The 21,589-nt window shown below is 44.4% G+C and overlaps 1 protein-coding gene across 1 annotated transcript in view; it reads right to left on the bottom strand.

The window, feature by feature from the left end:
- The window catches only part of CWH43 (cell wall biogenesis 43 C-terminal homolog), a 54,351-nt gene extending 51,198 nt beyond the window's left edge, over positions 1-3,153 (bottom strand). Inside the window, exons 1-2 of the mRNA XM_032334273.1 lie at positions 2,999-3,153; positions 990-1,181 (exon numbers count right to left, since the gene is read on the bottom strand). Of these exons, the coding sequence (XP_032190164.1) occupies positions 990-1,181; positions 2,999-3,041 (235 nt within the window). The 5' untranslated portion in view covers positions 3,042-3,153. The remainder of the gene's footprint in view (positions 1-989; positions 1,182-2,998) is intronic.
- Between the last annotated feature and the right edge of the window lie 18,436 nt (positions 3,154-21,589).

The raw sequence follows: 21,589 nt of genomic DNA, 5'->3' as shown, positions 1-21,589 counted from the left end.
CTTGTATTTTTATGATTTTAAGATATATGTGAGTGTATCTGCAGGATATATACCGAGCACTGGAATTGCTGGGCAAAAGAATATATATATATATATATATATATATATATATATATATATATATATAAATAAATACATACACACACACACACATACATACATGCACACACATATATATACACACACATACATATATATACACATATGTATGTGTGTGTATGTATATACATATATATATTTGTAATTCTGCTAAATGCTGCTAAATTAACTCTGCAGAACTTGTGCCAATTTATATTCCCACCAGCAATGTCCAAGTGCCTACTTTCCCATCCTTACAATATTGTATTCCTCAACTTTCCTCTTTGACAATCCAGTATGTGCAACTACATACAAATACGTATGTATGTGAGTGTGTGGTTCATATGCCGCACGTTTTAGTATTTTTAAAGAACCAATTATATTTCCTTTTCAGTAAACTGTTCATATTCTTTGTTATATATTGAGTTGCGAGTCCTTTTTGTTGTTGATTTGTTAAAAACTCTATATGTTAGTGAAATTAGCCCTTGACTAAATGAATTGCACATATCTTTCCTAAATTGTTGTTTGACTTTACTTACTACAGTGTTCATCATGCATAATTTTCCTATTTTCACGCAGGAGCATTCAACAATGTGTAATGGTTTCTGAGTTTTGTGTTGTAGTTGGAGAAAGAACACAAAATTTTCAAGAGCTGAAGTGTTCTCCCTCTTCATTTCAGTGATTTTTAGGCTTTTCCAATCTGACAGAAGAAGTTAGAAATATAAGAGGCATGGACTCTTGGTCTAGCATTCCAATTCCACTAAAACTCTTTAAGGTAGTAGTAAGAGAAAGAGGAATCTTGTTTCATTTAATTATTTAGCATTCAAAAAACAGTCTACATATTTTCACTTGATTTTTGACATCAACAACAATAACAAGAAAAATCTTAAAGAAGCACTTTTGAATCTTACCCACAGTAATGATCCGCAACAGGATTAGCATCCACTTCTTGTTAACCAATTTCCAGAAAGGAGGAAATATTAGCAATACTGGAGAAAGAAACGCTATGCCAAAACCTTCAAGCCCAGTGAGTTCCAGAGTTTGCAGGGGAAAGTAATAGATCATGGGTCCCAAGCCATGGCAGAGAGACCAAGAAACATATCCTAGGGGCAAACAAACAAACAAACAAACACATGTTTTAAAGGACAAGTGCAAAGGCGTCCTTGTTTCCCAGAGTAGCCCTGCCCCTCCACCGCCTCCACCATAACTGCTCTGGCTGACCCACCCTCCCTCACAATTCTGACCTTAACCTGGTTCCACTACAGAAATCCTCCCCCTCCCCCATCAGAAAGAGACTGTCCCGTGACACCCTTTATTTACCCCTTTAACCTTGTTCGCACCCCCCAGAGGTCATCCCTTTCTTAAAACCTCTTCATCTGGACCATCTGGGTTGAACTGGATGTTCTGTCAGAACCCTAGCTGAAAAAATGTCTTTACCTAAGTCAACCCTTCTATAAAAAGCAATATCATGAAAACCAAGCAGAGGAACAGACAGGGGTGCCTGGATGGTTCAGTTGGGGGACATGCCGCTCGATCTCTGGGTGTGGTTTCAAGCCCCAGGTTGGGTGTAGAGATTATGAGGAGGGGAAAAAGCAAACAAAAGAAAAAGAAGGTCAAGCAGCATGACTTCCTCCTTTCCTCCCACTCCAGAGCGCACCCAAAGGCAGGTTAGTTAGGCAACATATTCTTGTAAGTAGACTTTTTTAAACCTAACCTTAGGAGAAAGTGCGGGGTAAGTGAAATACCTAGATCTGACTCAGGCTCACCTCTGCCCACTACTGACTGCATAATCTTCTACCGTAATGATAATTAACTAATGGGCCCTTCCCATGTGCCAGCGTCTGTGCTAAGTATTTCCAGAGATCATCTCTTTAGGTCCTCATCCAACTCCTGTCCTATGAAATGGACCCCTTTTACTCCCGTCTTACAAATGTAAAAATAACAAAAATGTCTGAGATTCAGAAAGTAATCGCCAAGATCAAAACGGTAGCACATGGCAGAGTGAACCTAAACCCGGGCAGTCTGGTTCCAAAGGCAGCCGTCTAGCCATCGGGAGTGGTTAACTTTATCCCCACGAACGTCCCAGCCTTCCGTTCTTCATCAGCAAAATAGCTCTGTTAGCCACCTCACAGAGTTGCGAGGATTACCTGAGATCAAGTACTAAGAGTACCTAGCACCCTAGGTACTTACGACAAGTAATTCATTTCACATTGCTGTATTAAGATACATTCAGAGCCGGGGAAAGGGGGGGGGGTTGCTTCTGAATTATTAGCAGCTCCCAGAAAATCAAGTTTTTAGGCAGGTGCCCCTCCTAAGCAAAGGAATGTTTCATAGTAAATAGCGAGATGATAGCATTCTCCCCAACGTTCGGCTGGGAATTCTGATTTTAATCATACAAGTCGGACAGAATTACACCAATAATTGTTCTCGGGACTTTTTTGCAAAGCTGTTAAGCGCGCACAGGTTCGATGCCCAGCCATGAGCTGTGCTCACCTCACGCCGCCGGGGGACACGGGGGGGCCCCTTTCCTGCAGAAAGTTAAGATCCAGTACTGAAGTTTATTCACTTAAATTAAAGGTTTGGACGGGGAGCGGGGCGGGGGAACGGGAGCTGTACCAGCAGCGCCGGTTCAAGGCCTCCACGTGGGGAACTGGGCGCGATCCCAGGGTGGCGTGGGAGCTCGGAAGCACCGTCTCCCCGCGCAATCCTCCTCGGCTTCCCAGCCGCGGTCTGGGTCTTATTTATTTATTTACTTACTTTTTTACTTTGGTGGCAAGAGTTCCCAGGGGACGTCTCTATGTGGGGCCCGGGGCGCGCTCCCCCCTCCCAGAGCCCAGCCCCCGGGGGTCCCAGCGCCGCGGCTCCGGGCGCGTAGGGGGCGCGCCGCCCGGACCGCACGCCCGGGGCTGCCTCGGCTTACCCAGCAGGCTCTCCAGGAGGATCTCGCGCCACAGCCAGGGCATGGCCGCGACGTGGAGCCGCGCTTCCTCAGCAGCAGCACGCGCCCGCCCCCCGCGCACACCCGGCGCCCCGCGCCCGCCGCCGCGTGGTCTGGAGCTGGGTCCGCGCGCCGGCGCCCTCGCCTAGCCCCGCGGCCCCGCACCGGCCCGCGCGGCCAGCCGAGCCCGGGCGAGGGTGGGGCCGCCGCGCGTCCGCCTCCGCGCACCACACCCAGCCCAGCCTGCCCGGGCCCGCGCCACCTGCGCGCTCCGGCGCCCAAACCCCCGGCCCCGCGACGGCTCCCGGCAGGCTCGCGGGGGTCCTCGGACCCCGCCGTCGGGCAAGACCCAGGGCGCCCGGCCCGGCCGCGGAGCAGCCCGGGGAGGGAGCGCTGCAGACCCCCGGGAGGGCGGGAGCCGGCGCAGCGGCGGGCCCGAGGTGCCGGGTTTAAACCGAGGGCCACGGATGTGCGCTGACGAGGGGACGGCTGGACGGGAGGGGACCTGCAGGACGCGCGCGCGCTCTGGGCCGACAGGTGCCGACAGGCCCTCGGCGTTCTTAAGGCCTGGGCGACGCTCGGGAAGCGGGCGGCTCCCCAGAGCGCGCTACTCCCTCTCAGCCCGGTGGTGAACAAATTGCGCTCTAGAAGGGTGGTCCAAAAATTCTAGAGGCTCCAGCATTTTCTGTGGCTTTTAGAGACGCCGCAACCCTTGCACAGAGGAGAGAAGACAACTGATGTGCGCGGAAACTCTGCCCTCCTCAACGTCATGGTTAACGCGGTTTGCGAGCGCCCATCCCTAAGGAGAGAGGCAGAGAAGGTCTAATTAGCGATGGAGCCTGCGGACTAAGCCGGTTGTTTCTCGCTCAAATAATACCACACCCCAGAATGTCTTGGGAAATTTTTTTGAACCTTCTCAAAGCAGTTTATTTTAACTCGCTTTAGTTCCTTCGAAGACTTTATCACTCATCACTCTTGGAAAGTTTGTTCTGAAAGGAAACAATGATGAGTCGCCTAAAAGTGTAAGAATCTTTTATGAGCAATTGTTGTTGTAAGTCTGTAGCAGTTTTGAGCAAAGAGATCCTAACCACTTAGTTAATTACTAGTACTCTGTCGCAAGGCACAGTATGCAAAAACTATTCTAAATAGACCAAAAACCTAACTGTAAGACATAAAACTATAAAACTCCGAGAAGAAAACATAGGAGTAAGTCTTCAGGGTCTTTAGCTGGACGGTGAATTCTTAGAAATGACACCCAAAGCCCAAGTGAGAAAAGACAGAAGAGAGCCTCATTAACATTAAAAGCTCTGTGCTTTAAAGGACACTATCAAGAAGGTCAAACAAAAACAAACAAACAAAACACCACAATGCACATACTGTTAGACAGTATTTTCACATTGTATGTCTGGTAAGGAGCAGCAGTCCAGAATATGCATTAAAAAATATGAGTCAACAATAACAAATGACCCAATTTGAAAAGGAACAAGAGATCTGATAGACCTTTCCCCCCAGAACCTATAGGAGTAGCCAATAAGCACAGGCAAGGAATATTCAAATCATTTCACTAGGGAAATGCAAATCAAAAGCACAATGAGATATCACTTCACTAAGATGGTTATAATTTAAAAAAAAATCATACAATTACAAGTGTTGGCAAAGATTTGGAGAAAGTAGAACCCTTCTACATTGCTGGTGGAAATGTAAAACGGTGCAGCTACTTTGGAAAATAGTCTGGTCACTCCTCAAATGATTAAACATTAAGTTGCTATATGATCAAACAATATTCCTGGGTTAAGTATAAGTATATATACCCAAGGGAAATGAAAACATGCAGAATTTGTACACAAGTGTTCATAGAACCATATTTATAATAGAACGTGAGAACAACCCACATGTGCAACAAATGATGGATAGATAAACAAGAAGTGGTATAGCCATACACTAGAATATTATTCAGCAATCAAAAAGGAATGAAGGTCTGATATATGCTACACCATGGATGAAGCTTGAAAACAATGCTAGGGGCGCCTGGCTGGCTCAGATGGTTAAGCAACTGCCTTCATTCAGCTCAGGTCATGATCTCAGGGTCCTGGCGTCCAGCCCTGCATCAGGCTCCCTGCTCAGTGGAGAGTCTGCTTCTCCCCCTGCCTGCCGCTCCCCCTGCTTGTGCTCTCTGTGTCTCTCTCTCAAATGAATAAATAAAATCTTTAAAAAAAAAAAAAAGAAGGAAAGAAAGAAAAGAAAAGAAAAGATTACTCTAAGCAAAAGAAACCAATCACAGCATAAATCACCTATTGTACAATTCCATTTAAATGAAACTTTCCAGATAGGCAAATTTATAGTGAACAAGAGTGTATTAATTGCTTAGGGCTGGGGGGCAAGTGGCAAAAGAAAGGGAATGAATGGGTATACAGTTTCTTTCAAGATGGGGTAGAATGCAGTGTTCTAAAATTAGATTGTGACAATGGTTGTACAACTATGAATATACTAAAAATATTACATTATACATGGTAAATGGGCAAATTATAGGTGTGTGGGTTATGTCTCAAGAGGACAGTTTTAAAAATGCAATACAGGGGTGCCTGGGTAGCTCAGTGGGTTAAAGCCTCTGCCTTCAGCTCAGGTCATGATTCCAGGGTGCTGGGATCGAGCCCCGGATCATTGGGCTCTGCTCAGCAGGGAGCCTGCTTCCCGCTCTCTCTCTGCTTGCCTTTCTGCCTACTTGTGATATCTTTTTGTCAAGTAAGTAAATAAAATCTTTTTTAGAAATGCAATACATTCTAGTTACATTTTGTAAAAATGTTTTGGTTCTGTTCATCATTTACTCTCAGCCATCCTTCAAAATGTGACGGACTTCAGTGAATAGAAACATCAGATCCTTCATTTTCCTTCGTCATTTCCCACATACATTTATTTTTCTTGGTCCCATGTGAAAAGCATCGTATTTAGTGCTGTGAGTGCCATGTAGGCGCTCTGTAAAGTTTGTCCCTTTCAACGCCAAGTTCTAGGGCAAACTTTGCTTCTATTAAGGATGCATTGTCTTTTCTCTTTTCCTGAAAGCTCAGTTTTTAGTCTTAGTATTTTTTTTTTCTCTTTAACCATTTGATCACAACTACCTTCAGGGGAGTCTGGGGAAAAATGCAATCTAGCTGCTAGCCCAGAAAGGAAAGAAACCAAGTTGGGGTGAGCCGCTGTCTGTTTCTGCTATAAACACCTACTTTATGTGTAGTTGTTTTGAGGTTTAAATAGATCGGGTACAAGGGCATTCAGCATGTCGCTTATGGGATTTACAGCATTTAGTAAACGGTAACTTGCATTATTATTTGTATATCTCTTCATAATACTTGACATTATGCTAAGCATATTGTAGGTTAAGTCCTTGCTTGGCCGTTACGTCAATAACCTCTGCATTCTGAGCTCATTTTAATTGCCTTCTCTGGGCATTCCCTAATTCATTCTGACTTCCTTCCAACTATAGAGAGAAGAATGGCATCAGTATGCCAGGGAAAATTTCATTAGAGGTTTTTTTTTTTTTTCCCCTCCCCTTCCACAAAGGAGTAATAGTATTTCGATTGTGTTGGCAGTAATTTTTCTGGTTGACCATGTTGTCCCTCCGTGGCACATTGTGGGAACATCTATCATGATTCCTTCCTATGTAGCTTGTCAGTGTAGCTTGTATTATTGTTCCTCTAGCAGGCTAATTAGGAAGTTGCTTTTAATTTCATTCCCAAATATCCTAAGTCAAATAGATGAACTTTTAATTACCTTGTTCTCCATTTAATTTCATTGCTATTTAACTATTGTTACTGTGTAACTTTTACTCATCTCCTACAGAATATAAGTTACCAGACAAATGATATCAGCGTCATCAGCTTGATCTCCTCTGTGAACATGCCCATTACATACAATTCACTGCCACCACCTCAATTTTTGTATTTACAATCTGCCTGGTTTTAATCTAATTTCAAAGGCCACAGTCTTTTCATTTTTGTCAGTGTCTCTTCTCTGACCTCCAAATGCTATTTGCATTCTTATTTTACATGGAAATGAATGAAGCTCATTATGGCTTTGCCCACTGCTTCTCTTCTCTCTTCCTTCCCTATTTCTTGGAGCATGAACACGTCAAGGTCAGTCAGAACATAGTGAGACTATTTTTATCAGAAGACAAGAATCACTTCTACAAGGAGAGAATACGTTTTAGGGAATAACAAAGATCCTCTGGTCTAACAAAAAAGAGAAATGATTTTCTCTGAAAAGGCAAAATAAGAAGAAACGCCTTCGTGTCACTTCAAGCTCTCAATTATGCCCATTTTTTTTTTTTTTAAAGCATCCAGGCCACTTTAGTATAAGCTGAGTTTGTGTTTTGTGATGACGGATGTTTATTCCTCAGTCACATCACATCTCCATGGTGGGTTGGTTGCAGCTGCTTTTCATCATCATGAATCTGGGACTTGGGCTGAAGCAGCCTCTACCTGCATGTGTCATCGAAGACTACATCACCCTCAGCCAACAGAGTGGTCAAGCAGACATCAGTGGGGCAAAGCTATATAAGCGAAGCAAGAAGTACTTTGAACAATAATGCAATCTATTACAATTCATTACATCTGATATGTGTGTGTGTGTGTGTGTGTAGGCACAGAGAGAATTTATAGTTGTTAGTCCTTTTCATTTTAATTAGTAATTGATTCGTAGGTATTAAATTATTTTGATTATTTGCTTCTTTTTTGCCCAATACATTAAGAATTTTTTCTCATGGCCATCAACTATCTTCTGAAATGTGACTTTTAATGGCTTTCTGTTATTTCATAGCATGGTTATATATCATTTACTTAACCATTCCCCTTTTGGTGGATATGTAGGTTGCTTTGTTTATGGTAATGGTCAATAAACAGACTCCCTACCCAGAAAACATGAACACTTTCCCCCCCATACGGTTCGTTCAAAAGAGAGAGGTTACACGTCTCTAACAAAATGAAAATGTGATGACCTTCTCTCCAAGAAACAGATGAACTCTGGCTTTGTTTTAGCCAAAGTCTTGAAGGCACCGGATTTTGCTTGAGATCGGCAGGCTTCAGCTTGTGGCTCCGAAGAAACAGAGGAGTGCTCCTCACCAGCCTCTCTCCACTCTGGGCAGCTAAGTTTCTTTCCTTGAGTGGAAACAAAATGGAAGCTCCCTATGGCAGAGAAGGTTAGCTCTCTGCCCAAACATTCCTGTCTGTCCTGTGCTGGCCGGAGAGCAGAGTTGTTACTAGAGAGGAGCTGCCGGCCGGAGGCTACACTTCTCAGCTCTCTGGTGTCTTTGTGGGTTCTTAGGTGGCTGGTTCTCAGCAAAGGAGTGTGATCAAGGGACGTGTCACTGCCAGGTAAGGAGGTTGGAGCTGCTTCTCTCCTTTGCTCCTCTTCTTCTTGTGATGAGGCCCTAGGGAAAGACTGAACCACCAAGAGGAAGAGAGCCAAGGTCTTTGACTCATTATAAAGAGGAAAGCTAGCCTGTTGACTGGGAACACCGCCCTTGAACTGGTGAATGTGATGAAGCCACTGAAATGTATTCGTTATAGAACTAGGATTGCCCTAACCAGTATGGCCCTACCCAGCTTTTCCCCCAGAGGTTAAGGGGGTATAAAAATTAAAGGGGATGCCATTGAGCACTCATTCTGTGCCCTTCTAGGCACAGGAAGGAGACAAAGAGGAATAATCAGGTTATAAAATGTGTGATGCTTTAACTAATTAGTTCTCTGGGCGTTGTTTTGCTGACCCTCATGAATATTTGCTCAATAAATGCTCTCTAGGGAAATCAGTACAGCCAGGGATCCTGTCTCCTCAGTTGCCAGAGTCTTCTACTAAGTAACTCTTAGTCTTCAACTAAGGTTACCAGGAAGATCACTACATTCTTTTTGAACTGGAAAAATGGAGACCATATTACAACTCTAAAGCGTGGGGCTTCAGAGAAAACCCAATCTGTATTCAAATCCCAGCTCATGCGTGGACTAGCCCACAGTTAAACCAAAAGCCAAGCTGTATTCCTGATCTGTGGAGAAAATCTCTGCTGCACTGAGCACTGGCTGCCACCGTTAGCTCCTCTTGTCCACGCTAGAAACTCAACTCTCCTGTGCCTGCCACCTTGCCTTTTCGGCTCCCATATCCGCCAGTACCTCCAGAGAATATGTGTCCGTTAAGGTCCCTAGGGGAGAAGACACCATGACAGAATTAGAAGGGAAAGATATCTATGAGGGGAATACCCGTGAAAAAGAAAAGGCGGAGGGCACCTGGTTGGCTCAGTTGGTTAAGCCACTGCCTTTGGCTCAGGTCCTGATCCTGGAGTCCCAGAATCAAGTCCCACATCAGACTCCCTGATTGACAGGGAGTCTGTTTCTCCCTCAGATCTCTCCCGTCTCATGCTCTCTCTCTCCCTCCCTCTCTCTCTCTCTTTCTCTAACGAATAATTTTTTTTAAAATCTTTAAAAAAAAAAAAAACCAAAAACAGAAGGTAGGGAGCAGCGGTGGGCAGAGAGAGCCTTCAGAGGGCGATGCAGGTTTGATAGTTGTGAAAAAGAGAATGCGGAGGAAGGAAGACAGGGTGGAAAGAGCCAAAGACTGTGGTGACCTCCGCGAAAGTCTCAGCTGGCCAGAATGGGAATCTGTCGGAGGCTCCTGCCCTGGAGAGGACGAGGCTAGGTCCCAGGCATCCCTTTCCCCCTCCACTGAGGGCAGCTGCCTGGTTTGAGCAGAGGCATGGAATGAATGAAGGCAGTGGAGGCGAGAGGCTGTTACCTATGCCCCTCACAGCAGGCTCTCTCGAGGGAGATCTGAGGGGCACCCCTTCCTGCCAACCAGAGAAGCACTCCGGCCTTTTCCTCACCACCTCACCGGCTCCTGAATCAAAGTCGGAGGGATGGAGATTAGACCGAGTGCTCCTACTGCAAGGAAGCCCACGGGAGCAAGTGACTGGCCTTTCAGCACCAAAGGAGGAAATATTCTCCTTAGATAGAGGTCAAACCAAATGAGCTTAAGCATGCAAAGCACTTAGCCCAATGCCTGGCGTGTAACCGCTCTTATACTCACCCTCCCCCGCCAAGAATGTCAGGGAAGGTCATGGAAAGAGAGGCATTGTTACCTCAAGCTCTCCGAGGTTCAAATCTTGACTCCAGCTTTCCAATGCAATTGGGCAAGTATCTTACCCTTTCTGGGCATCAGGTTCCTCATCTGGAAATCCTCCTTTGTGGAGTCATTGTGAGGATTTGCGTTACCGTATGGAGAAAGGCCCCAGGTAGGCTCTGAGGAAAATAACAATGCTGTAAGTCCTTTGTGGTGAGGGGAGTAAAGAGCACCAAGGTTAGAGGGTACACTCCGTGGGGCTGGGCACTATGCCAAGTTGATCCTTGTAAGAACCGTGACGTATCCTAGGACCTCAATAGATACTTGTTGATGAATGAATGAATGAATGAATGAATGAATGAATATATTTTTTCTTATTGCTAGATAACAAAGAGAAAGCTACATAAATCATTTTTTTAAGATTTTATTTATTTGAGACAGAGAGAGGGAGAGCACAAGTGGGGAGGAGGGTCAGAGGGAGGGGGAGAAGCAGACTCCCAAATGAGTAGGAAGCCCGATGTGGGGCTTGATCTCATGACCCCAAGGTTATGACCGGAGGCGAAGGCAAACACTTGACAAATGGAGCCCCTCAGGTGGCCCTTCATAAATCAGTTTAAATTGGGGTTTTCTTTTGCAGACTCCTTCTCCCTGATAATGTCTTCCCTTCTTATTTTTCCCTAACGTTCTTGTGTGCAATCCCACCTCTCCCAATGGTTTAGGGATTATATAGTCAAATAGTTTTATTTTATCTCATGAACCCAATCTTTATTCTTTTTTTTTTAAAGATTTTATTTATTTATTTGACAGACAGAGATCACAAGTAGACAGAGAGGCAGGCAGAGAGAGAGAGGAGGAAGCAGGCTCCCCGCTCAGCAGAGAGCCCGATGTGGGACTCGATCCCAGGACCCCGGGACCATGACCTGAGCCGAGGGCAGAGGCTTTAACCCACTGAGCCACCCAGGCTCCCCTCAATCTTTATTCTTTTTGAAGTAGTAGAATACACAGTTTTAAGAATCATAGTGACAAAACATATTTCCCCTGGCACGCCCCTCCCTGCCCTGGATCCCCCCTCCTCAGGGACAACCAGTCTCAATTCCTTAGCTGTTTTTTTTTTTTTTAAGACCCTCCCCCTCTTTATTTTAGAGAGGGAGTGCGTGTGCTTATGCATGAGTGGCAGGATGGGCTGGAGGGGAGAGAGAGAGAGAGAAAGAATCCTCAAGCAGAGTCCCCCCGAGCATGGAACTTGATGCAGGGCTGGCATGGCCCAATCCCAGACCCTGAGTTCACGATCTGACTTGAAACCAAGAGCTGGTCACCCAACCAACTGAGATACCCAGACATCCCCCCCTTAGCTGGCTTTTTTTGGGGGGGGTATTTATTTCCATATTTCTATGTTGATTTAAAAAAAGAAGACATCACTAATTTTTTTATTATAGGACATGGGGGGTTAAATCTCTTCTCCCTACACATAGACATGCACACACACGCATATACACATGTACTTCTTGCCTTCTTCTATGCAATGTAGTTGTGACCGTTATTTCACAAATCTTTCATAAATCAGCAGGATTATGTTACTGCTGCGTCACACAAAACACTGCAATTCTATTTTATTTCTCAGATAGTTTCTGTGTCCTCTTAGGATTATAATTAATTTCCTTTTTTCCCTTTACTTACCTGTGATAACCACAATTCATTCCCAAACTGTCCCCCCAAGCTGTAAAACCTCACGATCCTCAAACCTATGAGGGCTTCTACCAGTACCCTTCTTCCTCTGGAATCTTCTCTCCTGGTGGTGCTCTCTACTCTTCTGATCCAGTCTGGACAGGCTGCTCTTCACAGTTGCCCCAGACCTCTCATCCTGGAGCTTCACATCAGTGCCATTTGAGAAACTGCTTTGCTCCTCTTCTGTGTCGGACTCCCTGTTTCCAGGATCTCATGTCTTCCCCTTCATCAGTTGACTCAGTGGCTTCCTAAGATAGAGTACCTAGGAAGTAAGTGGGTTTTTTAGGTTTTATCTGCAAATGTTATCTACCCTGCCAGTACCATCCATTGAGATCTAGAAATTATTAGAATAGAAAACATGTCATGGCAATCATTCATCTCAAGGTTTGACCAAATACGATACAGATGCAAAGGAACAGTGACGTCAACAAGTTGAGGTGTTGTCCCTCTCACATAACTGTTGGCCTCCGCTGTCCTGGGTTGATATGATGGCTCTAGAGTCATCAGGATCCCAGACTCTTGCTATTTTGTTGCTCATCATCCTCAACAGGAAGGTTCCACCTCGTGACTCAGAATAAGAGCTTTAGCGCTACACTCCGTATCCTCATTCAAACCAACAAGAATGAGGAAAGGGGAGAAGGACATTTCCTAAAAGTTGCGCACACTACTTCCACTCCCTTCTCCTATGAACTGTTGTACAACTGCACTGACATTCTTTCCTTATTTTATTCTTGTTTTTAACCTTACTTTTTATGGTACCTTGCAGAGATTTTATTGTACCTATATCTCTGCCTCACAACTATTATTAGTTTAAGCACATGGTGTGAGGTAAACAAGCATCTTAATTTTTATTACTTTCATAGCTTTAATTTGTGACCCAGATGTGGGATCTCACCAAACCACCCTTCTGTTTAATAGATTATACCCAGTTTGAAGTACAGCGTCATTATATCCCCCAGAAGCAAACCCACTCCACATATCAATAAAGATTTTTGAAGGTTGGCCTGTTGTGTTCCAGTGGAGCTTTGCCCATGTTGATGGCTTTTTAGCCTTCTTGGTGGACGACGCCAGGCAATGGAAGGCAGGGAAATGTTGCTTGTTTCCCACCACGTGGAGGAAAGTGGTTTGCAGTGGGACAAATGATGACATGAAAAGAAGGGAAGAGAAGGAAGAGTCTTGACAGCATTCAGGTCCCTCTTTCCATTTGTTTCTAAGATCCAGCTGCATGTTTTCCCTTCCCATAGTTTGCTTGTTCAATGCATCCATGGATCGTGTTAGAAAATTAATCCTCCCCTTTGCCCAAGCCAGTTTGGTTCGGGTTTCTGTCACTTGAAAACACAGTAATCTTAACTGGCTCATATTCAAACAAAGTAGCTTCTTGTCATCACAACAGAGCTTTCTCATTGGGCACACAGTTGGGATGTGGGGGGTTAGGGAATGATGGTTGAAGGATACAAAGTTTCTTTTTGGAGGATGAAAAATGTTCCAGAGTGGGGAGGGAGCCGTTGGTGGTTGCGCAACTCTGTGACTACACCAAAAGCCACGGAATTGTATATTTCACATAGGGGAATTTTATGGTGTGTGAACTAAATTTCAATAAAGCTGCTTTTAGAAACTAGTATAGGGGCGCCTAGGTGGCTCAGTGGGTTGAGAATCTGACTCTTGGTTTCTTCTCATGTCATGATCTCAGAGTCATGAAATAGAGTCTGACGTAGGGCTCCGCGCTCCGTGTGGTATCTGTTTCAGGTTCTTTCTACCCACCTCCCACTCCACCCTTCCCCACTTACACTCTCTTAAATAAATAAATAAAATCTTGAAAATTTAAAAAAAAAATAGCATAAGTTGTAGAAGATGCATCTCTCAAAAATTAGCAAGGGATTCTCGTTATATCTACCCAGAGCCAATTTCTACTCAGAGTCCTGTAAGAGTGCTGATCAAGGTGATAACCATCATCCCCACAGGGGACAAGGCAGGTTGTGTTCTTGCAACAACAGAGCAGGAAGTGCCTGTTCTCAGGGACCAACAGGAACAATTACCTCGGTGGGGGCCAAGAGGGCTCCTCAAAAGAGTGGAAGGGAAATCAATCATGTTGGCCAAAGTAAAGAAGTTCTGCTTGAGTGAGCGCTTTCAATACAGTGAAAACGGAATTAGAGAGTCTCAAGAAATATTGAGTATATATAATATAAGCATTAAATTTCCTTTCATTTCGACTTGTATTCAAAAGCACTATTGTAGCACAGGTTACAAAAAAGACTTACTCAGAAGACAGGCCTGGAAAATCCAGAATCATTCAGGTTTTTCTTCAGTTTTTACATTCTTCCTCATTCATTCTAACGTTCCGTGGAATCCTTCTGTGTGGGAGGGGCTGTCACGACCCATGAGTGCACAGAGGGCGTCAAGACACCGTCCCAGCAAGGGAGGAGGTCATGGCCCAGTGGTGGAGCCAAAGAGCCCAGCCCGGCCCAGCCCGGCCCAGCATGGAAAGTTCTGCGGTTCCTCATGGGAGGGAGCAGACCTGTGGGTCTTTGCCCTCGGAGTCATGGCTGTTATAGTCTATTTACACATAGACTAATGTGGTGCTCATTTACATGCCTAAGCCTCCATTTTCCCACCTACAAAGAGAGGGTAATTATAGAACATGAAAAATGATGGCATCTACGCTCTAACTGGTCTGACTTGAAAGAGATACGGATCAAACGTATCATGCTTCAAGTTAGCTCCCTCAGAAGACTGTGAAGCGATATATAAATTTCTGGAAACAGTTACCTAAATACAAGAATTTCATTTGTGTTGTCATATTTGGATATCATGTATGTATCCGGTAAGTATTTATTGGACATCTGTTAGCCATGCTTCTCGAACTGGAATATATAACAGCGGTGAGCACCGGAGTGACAGTGAATATGCAGACTCCGCAATTCAAGATTGCACACCTTCTCAGAGCATTTTGGTTACTCAGTGTAAGCATTTCATCTTGCTTTTATGTTAAAATAAATGTGGACAATTACACAGAAGGGTGCAAAAGGCATATGAAGTTTTAGGATCGAGCATTTAAGGCTCATAGTAGACTTCTTTGATGTCTTCCAGAATTTGGCAGAGGGAATTTGTTGTCTTCTGCCATTATTTGAACCCCAGTTGTTAAATAGGCATCTTAGAAGAGGCAAAATAACATCCCTCCAAGAACCTGAGCTGAAACAAAATACTTGAGCGAATGAATCAAATAGATCTCCAAAGATGTGTCTTTTGAGAAGGGTTAAGGGATCACTGCTATGTCTGTGGAATCATTTTTTGTTAGACTCCTATATGGCAGAACTCTGAAAGACAAATTCAGGGGCCCCACTAGAGAAACTTCAAGAAGAAAATGAAATTCATCAGGTAGATTATTGAGGAAACAGATTGAAGTAGAGAAAACAAAGGGTCCTTCTTACATAGAACAAAATCTCACATTACTAAGGTGATCAAGACAGATGGGCTTGGAGGCATGGGGAGGATGACAAAAAACAGGGATTGGGAGAAGCCCATTCCAGACAAATGGAGTGACATCTAGAAAAGGGACAAAGTCAGAAAAGCAAAGTTGTATATGGAGTTCAGGGAGTGAGCAGTTGATCTAAAACAGAAGTTTCACCAAGCGCGCCAGCACAGTCTACTGAAGAAAGCTTGAACCCAAAGACAAAGAATGTGAAATGTACCTGACCCTTAGCACGTGCTCAGAGGAAGTTTCCTAACTTCTGGGAAAAGGACGGGGCAGATGCGATGATGTACTCCTCTGCTCCCTGGCAAGTTAAAACGGGTTCAGCACCAGAATCAGCTTGAAATGGTTCCAGCCAGCTTCCTCTCCTCTTCTCTCATCTCATTAGCTATCCTCTCCCATTCTGACACACACACAGAACACATTTTGCAATCCTGCCCACGCCATTAGTTCATCACATGCAGTTAGGGCCGGGAGTAGTCCCGTGTGATGGTTCAGGGAGAGGCGATCATGGCTTGTACTGCTGGATGAAGGGGAAAGAGCTGGGCTTGTCCAGCTTTGCCATAGGGGACCCAGGCGGTTTTGTAAGTTTTATACCTTCGTAGTTGCTAGACTGTCCGCTCACCCTGGGAAGGAACACTGTCTTGATAAACATAGTTCCCTGCATCTTGGCACACCATGTGGCAGTTTGATGGAATCGATGAATAGCCCCATTCTTCCCCACCCCATACCTGAGCCAACTGAGAAGTACAAAGGAAGCCAGCGGGTGTAGAATACAAACCTGGCAGCTTCGCTACCAGTATAAGCTGAATGGGAGCACGCGGTTTAGAGATGCAGCAACAATGCAAGTCCTAAAAACAACTCAAGAAGTAGGCAGACTCACCCACACAGCTGCCAGCACCCTAGAAAACCACAGGTCTCAACCCACGGGGCAGAGCCCTTATTGGGTGCCCAACAGCAGAACAGAGCCTCTGCTTTCTGCAGGCTGAGTCCAGAGAGAAGGGCAGGAGGAAGGACTGAGCACTGCATGTTAGGAACTCCTTCTGAAATCAATAGCCCTTGGAGAGACATGAACAAGGTGCCCTACTGTTACCTATTAGGTGTCCTTAGGGGCCAAGAAGTCCCTCCCCAGATATGTGGCATTCTGAACCACGTGTACACTGGATCGTCTATGTCAGGGAATTTACTAAGGCCAACTTGGAATAAGAGGCCCATTAAACAGAAGTGCTCAGTTGTTCTAGCTGATCCTCTGTCTGGTGATGGAAGCTGCAGGTCCCGCTTCTTGTCCGGGGAAAAATCACCTCAACAGCCCCTCTTCGTTATGACGTATCATCCAGGAGGCACTGGAGGAGGACAAAGGTTGCATCAGAAGGAATCCTGGCACTGTTCTTCCTAGAGATCTCTGGAGTGCAAAGCAAGTTGCTGGAGAGGGAGGAAATGAGTTTGCACAATGAGCCCAGAGCCTTCTAGGAGAGAATAAACCAGGGACCCAACACTTTGAGCCTCAACGCTTGCTTTCAGAAATCTGAAGATTTTGCAGACAGCTGGCCATGGTGGAAATAGCACCAATCTTTTCTAAGAGATAATAAAATTTAGGAATGCCAAACAGATTAAAGCAAAAAGGCTTTTATCTTTTATTTAAGTTATTTTTTAGAACAATATTTTTCCCTAGAAGGTGACACATTGTTTAACATTTAAAAAAAAGCCTAGGGGTGCCTGGGTGGCTCAGTGGGTTAAGCCTCTGCCTTCAGCTCAGGTCATGATCTCAGGGTCCTGGGATCGAGCCCCACATGGGGCTCTCTGCTCGGTGGGGAGCCTGCTTCCTCCTCTCTCTCTGCCTGCCTCTCTGCCTACTTGTGATCTCACTCTCTGTCAAATAAATAAATAAAATCTTAAAAAAAAAAAAAAGCCTAATGACACAACAATGTTTGCCTAGTACCATAGACATATATACGTACAATAGTCCATTGGACAATATTAAATCAGGGGCAATCACCATGGGACTGGACTCTAAGTAAATTATGTACCATAACAGAAGAATGTGAGATTCTAGGTCAATTAATAATATATAAGATCGTGACTAAAGCAAATGTCTAGACCATTTATTATAGTCAAAGTGTTTAAGCCGTTAACACACAAATAAGAAATAATCCCCTTAATTATAAATAATTACTACAAGTTCATTTGTTAGAAAAGGTCTGATTTACTCTCTTCTTAGAAACAGCCCAGTGTGTGTATATATGCAAATCAAGTTTACAGAGGTTTTGAGTCAAAGAGGATCATAAAAATCATCTAGTTATTTAGTTCAGCAAATACCTCAGTACTCTCACTTTACAGATGAGTAAAGTCACTACAGATAAACCAAGGTCAAGTTGCTTCAGGGACAGAACCAGACCAATCTCTTGTTTTCTAGCTTATACCATAAAAAGCATATTTAAACATATTTCCTAATTCTGAATGTTCTCTATTTTAGATCGACTTTCTATCCACCCAATCTAAATTAAAGCAGTTTTCTGCACAGACAGGAACCGCAAAACAGAATCAGTACGTAATACCAGATTGTCCCAGAAACGCAGCAATTCCTGGGAACAGAAGTAGTTACGGTAAGGTGTGGAGATTTCCAGTGGACCTAATAACCCCTGCAAGGGGTCCCAGCAAGGTGCTCACATGGGCATACGTTTAGATACAATTTTCAAAAGTAAACTATTTTAACCACAATTGGTGCAGACAGCTGTCCCTTTCCACTCCAACTTCCTGTCTGTGGCATTTTGCACCTGCCAAAGGCATTAGAGCATCTGAACAAAGTTTGGGGATCCTGCTAAGGAGAAACTGAGTGGGAAATAGGTCATGTTTCCCACTTGAAATATGCAACTTGGAAAGTGTTCTGGAAAGTTCCAGCAAAATGTGATATCATTGGACTTCTTATTTATTTATTAAAAAACTGAAAGAAAAACATTGTCTAGCGTTATTGAAGTATAATTGACAAATGAAATTGTGTTCATAGCAGCAACGGCCACAGTCGCCAAACTGGAAAGAACCAAGATGTCTTTCAACAGACAAATGAGTAAAGAAGATATGGTCCATATATACAATGGAATATTACGCCTCCATCAGAAAGGATGAATACGCAACTTTTGTATCAACATGGACGGGACTGGAGGAGATTATGCTGAGTGAAATAAGTCAAGCAGAGAAAGTCAATTATTATATGGTTTCACTTACTGGTGGAGCATAAGGAATACCACGGAAGACATGGGGACATGAGGAGGAGAAGTGAGTTTGGGGAAATTGAAGGGGGAGACAAACCATGAGAGACTGTGGACCCTGAGAAACAAACTGAGGGTTTTGGAGGGGCGGGGGGTGGGGAGGTTGGGTGAGCCTAGCGGGCACGTATTGCGTGGAGCACTGGGTGTGGTGCATAAACGATGAATTTTGGAACACTAAAAAGAAATAAAATAAAATGAAAAAAGACAAATGAAATTGTATAAATTTAAGGTGTAAAACGTGATGATATTTGTATATACGGTGAAATGATTAGTCCAATAAATAAAGTTACTTAACACACCCATCACCTCACAATTATCCTTTTGAAAGGAAATTCAGATAAAAAATTAGTAGAATATGAAACAAAGGTGGTTACTACGAAGAACAAAATCAATAGAAATTAGTCTAACATGGAGAAGCCACCTGTGATAAAAATTTTGGATCATACCAAAAGCAGGAATTCATCAAGAGGAAGACATACATTTCCGATAGAAGTAATAAATAGGTTTTTGGATTGTTTGATAATCTCGATAAAGAAGAGGAGCAAAAATATATATAATTTTAAAATATTTAAATTTCTTGCTCTCTTGATGTGAAATAGTGCCATATAAAATAATAAAGGGGGGGGTGCCTGGGTGGCTCAGTGGGTTAAGCCTCTACCTTCAGCTCAGGTCATGATCTCAGGGTCCTGGGATCGAGCCCCTCATGGGACTCTCTGCTCAGCAGGGAGCCTGCTTCCCCCTCTCTCTCTGCCTGCCTCTCTGCCTACTTGTGATCTCTCTCTCTCTCTCTGTCAAATAAATAAATAAATAAAATCTTTTTTTAAAAAAACTTTAAAAAATTAAATAAAATGATAACGGAAATCATAGTATATTCCTACGAGGGGCTCACAGAGCCAAAATGGTTAATAATTGTTGTCCCTTCAAACCGTACTCCAGATTAGACACTGTACTGTACAAGGAAGCTAGAAAATGTCCTGAAATCTTACCAGTGGTACATGAACGCTAGACTCGTCCCCAGATTTGACCACAGGCCTCAGTACCATACATGACATTACAAATGAATTGTGAGGCTAAGGAAAATTCTTCTCTACTATTAAGACTAAACAACTCCGACGAGCCATGATCGAGGAAAAATGGGATTATCTTTCTATTCTCACTGAGAAAGTATTACAGAATCATTTTTAACGATTTTATTTATTTGACAGAGAGAGGGAGACAGAGTGCACAATCAAGGGGAAGGGCAGGTAGAGGGAGGAGGAGAAGCAGGCTCCCCGCTGAGCAGGGAGCCCAACACGGGGCTCGATCCCAGGACTCTGGGATCATGACCTGAGCCAAAGGCAGACGCTTAACCGACTGAGCCACCCAGGTGCCCCCAAAATCATTTTTCATGAAGTGACCACTAATGTTTGAAACATCGGGGAAAAGAGTATTAAAGAGTGTTATTCAAATTGAATAAGCTGTCTACAGGTCTCATGAAACCAGGACCTGGCCCTGGATATAAATTAAAATGTGTTTTCTTATAGGAGGACATGAGGGCATCTTTTCACAACTTTGGGGCGTGCTCAGAAGGCAACCAGTGCGGTCACGGTCACAGGACTGTAAGTCATCTGGAGATTGACCAGCAGGTGGCAGTGAGGGCAAACAATGCCAATCATCACCCCCGCTGCCTTTAGGAATCGCTGGGAGATAGAAGGCTAGTTTTTGCATTCTACCGGGTACCAGATGTTTTTACTTCGGTGCTTCGGAGTGTTGTAGAGGAAGAACATTTTAAGAAAGATATGAAGCATAAATATCGCTTCCCTAAACAGCAATATATCTAATAGCATGGAGAACCCCCCATATTCTATTTACTTCATTTTACCGTTATGAGTACCATGCTTCAGAGTTTTACTGTACTAAAACCAGTTTCTCCTAAAAGGTGTCTTTTTCCTTATTACCCTGCAGGAGAAGCCATTGTTTTTCCACTTAAGAACAGCCTCTTTTTGGGGCGCCTGGGTGGCTCATTCGGTTAAGCGTCTGCCTTTAGCTTGGGTCATGATCCCCGGGTCCTGGGATCCAGCCCTGCTCAGCGGGGAATCTGCTTCTCCCTCTCCCTCGGCTCCTCCCCCCCGCTAGTGCTCTCCTTCATGCTCTGTCTGCCTTTGTCAAATTAATAAATCAAAAAAAAATTTTTTTAAAAGAACAGCCTCTTTTCCTCTGGAAGAGCAAAGATTAATTTACAGGGTCTGTTACGCGTGAAATTAAAAGAATTTCATGTTGAGCGAGAACAGCTAAAGCAATGGTAGCTGCAACATAGGCTGGTGGCAGATGGAAAACTCGTGGTCAGTGAAAAAGAACTGGGTTCGTTCAGGGCTGATGCCCAAGATCCTTGGCATAACAATTAGGAGTAGCAGCTAGAGACTTCCATGGGTCCGGCTCCGCACCAGCATTGTTCCAAGTCACTTGGATTGTTTCATCCGTTTCAACAACGCTCGTAGCAATCCTGTCAGGTGGTCCTGTCATACTCTTGTTTTCAGATGAGGAAACTGGGCCACGGAGAAGTAAAATAATTTACCTTATGCCACACAGTAAGCGGTAGAGCTGGGTTTTGAGCCTAGGCAGCCTGGTTCACAAATTGAGGTACTAAAGCCACCTGCTACCGCCTTTGCTATAAACCCATCCTATGTTTGTCCCGTCCAAGGAGGGACATCCCCCCAGAACAGTAATACTGCAATAGTCCCGTCTTTTAACAAGGATAAAAAGGATGCTACCACTCAGTCGGATTCCCTCCTCCACGTTCAAAAAGCTGCATTGCCCAGGAGTGGAGCAGAGAGAACACGGTTCCACTCGCTTTTCTTCTGCCGCGACCGCCCACGACGTCCGCCAGCTGCACCACGCTCACAGCATCTCACGGAGTTTCTCCCTCCGCGGCATCCTCTCCCGAGTCTCCCCTCGCCTAGCTGTGGACCTCTGGTGCGACAGGCCGTGCTGACCTTCCGTACTGCCTCATCGCCTTCTCCGCCCTCAGTCCCCCACCAG

The sequence above is a fragment of the Mustela erminea genome, chromosome 2, assembly GCF_009829155.1.
Source record: "Mustela erminea isolate mMusErm1 chromosome 2, mMusErm1.Pri, whole genome shotgun sequence".
Lineage (NCBI taxonomy): Eukaryota > Metazoa > Chordata > Mammalia > Carnivora > Mustelidae > Mustela > Mustela erminea.
The sequence above is the reverse complement of the archived record's forward strand: the minus strand, read 5'-3'. Positions and strand labels throughout refer to the sequence as shown.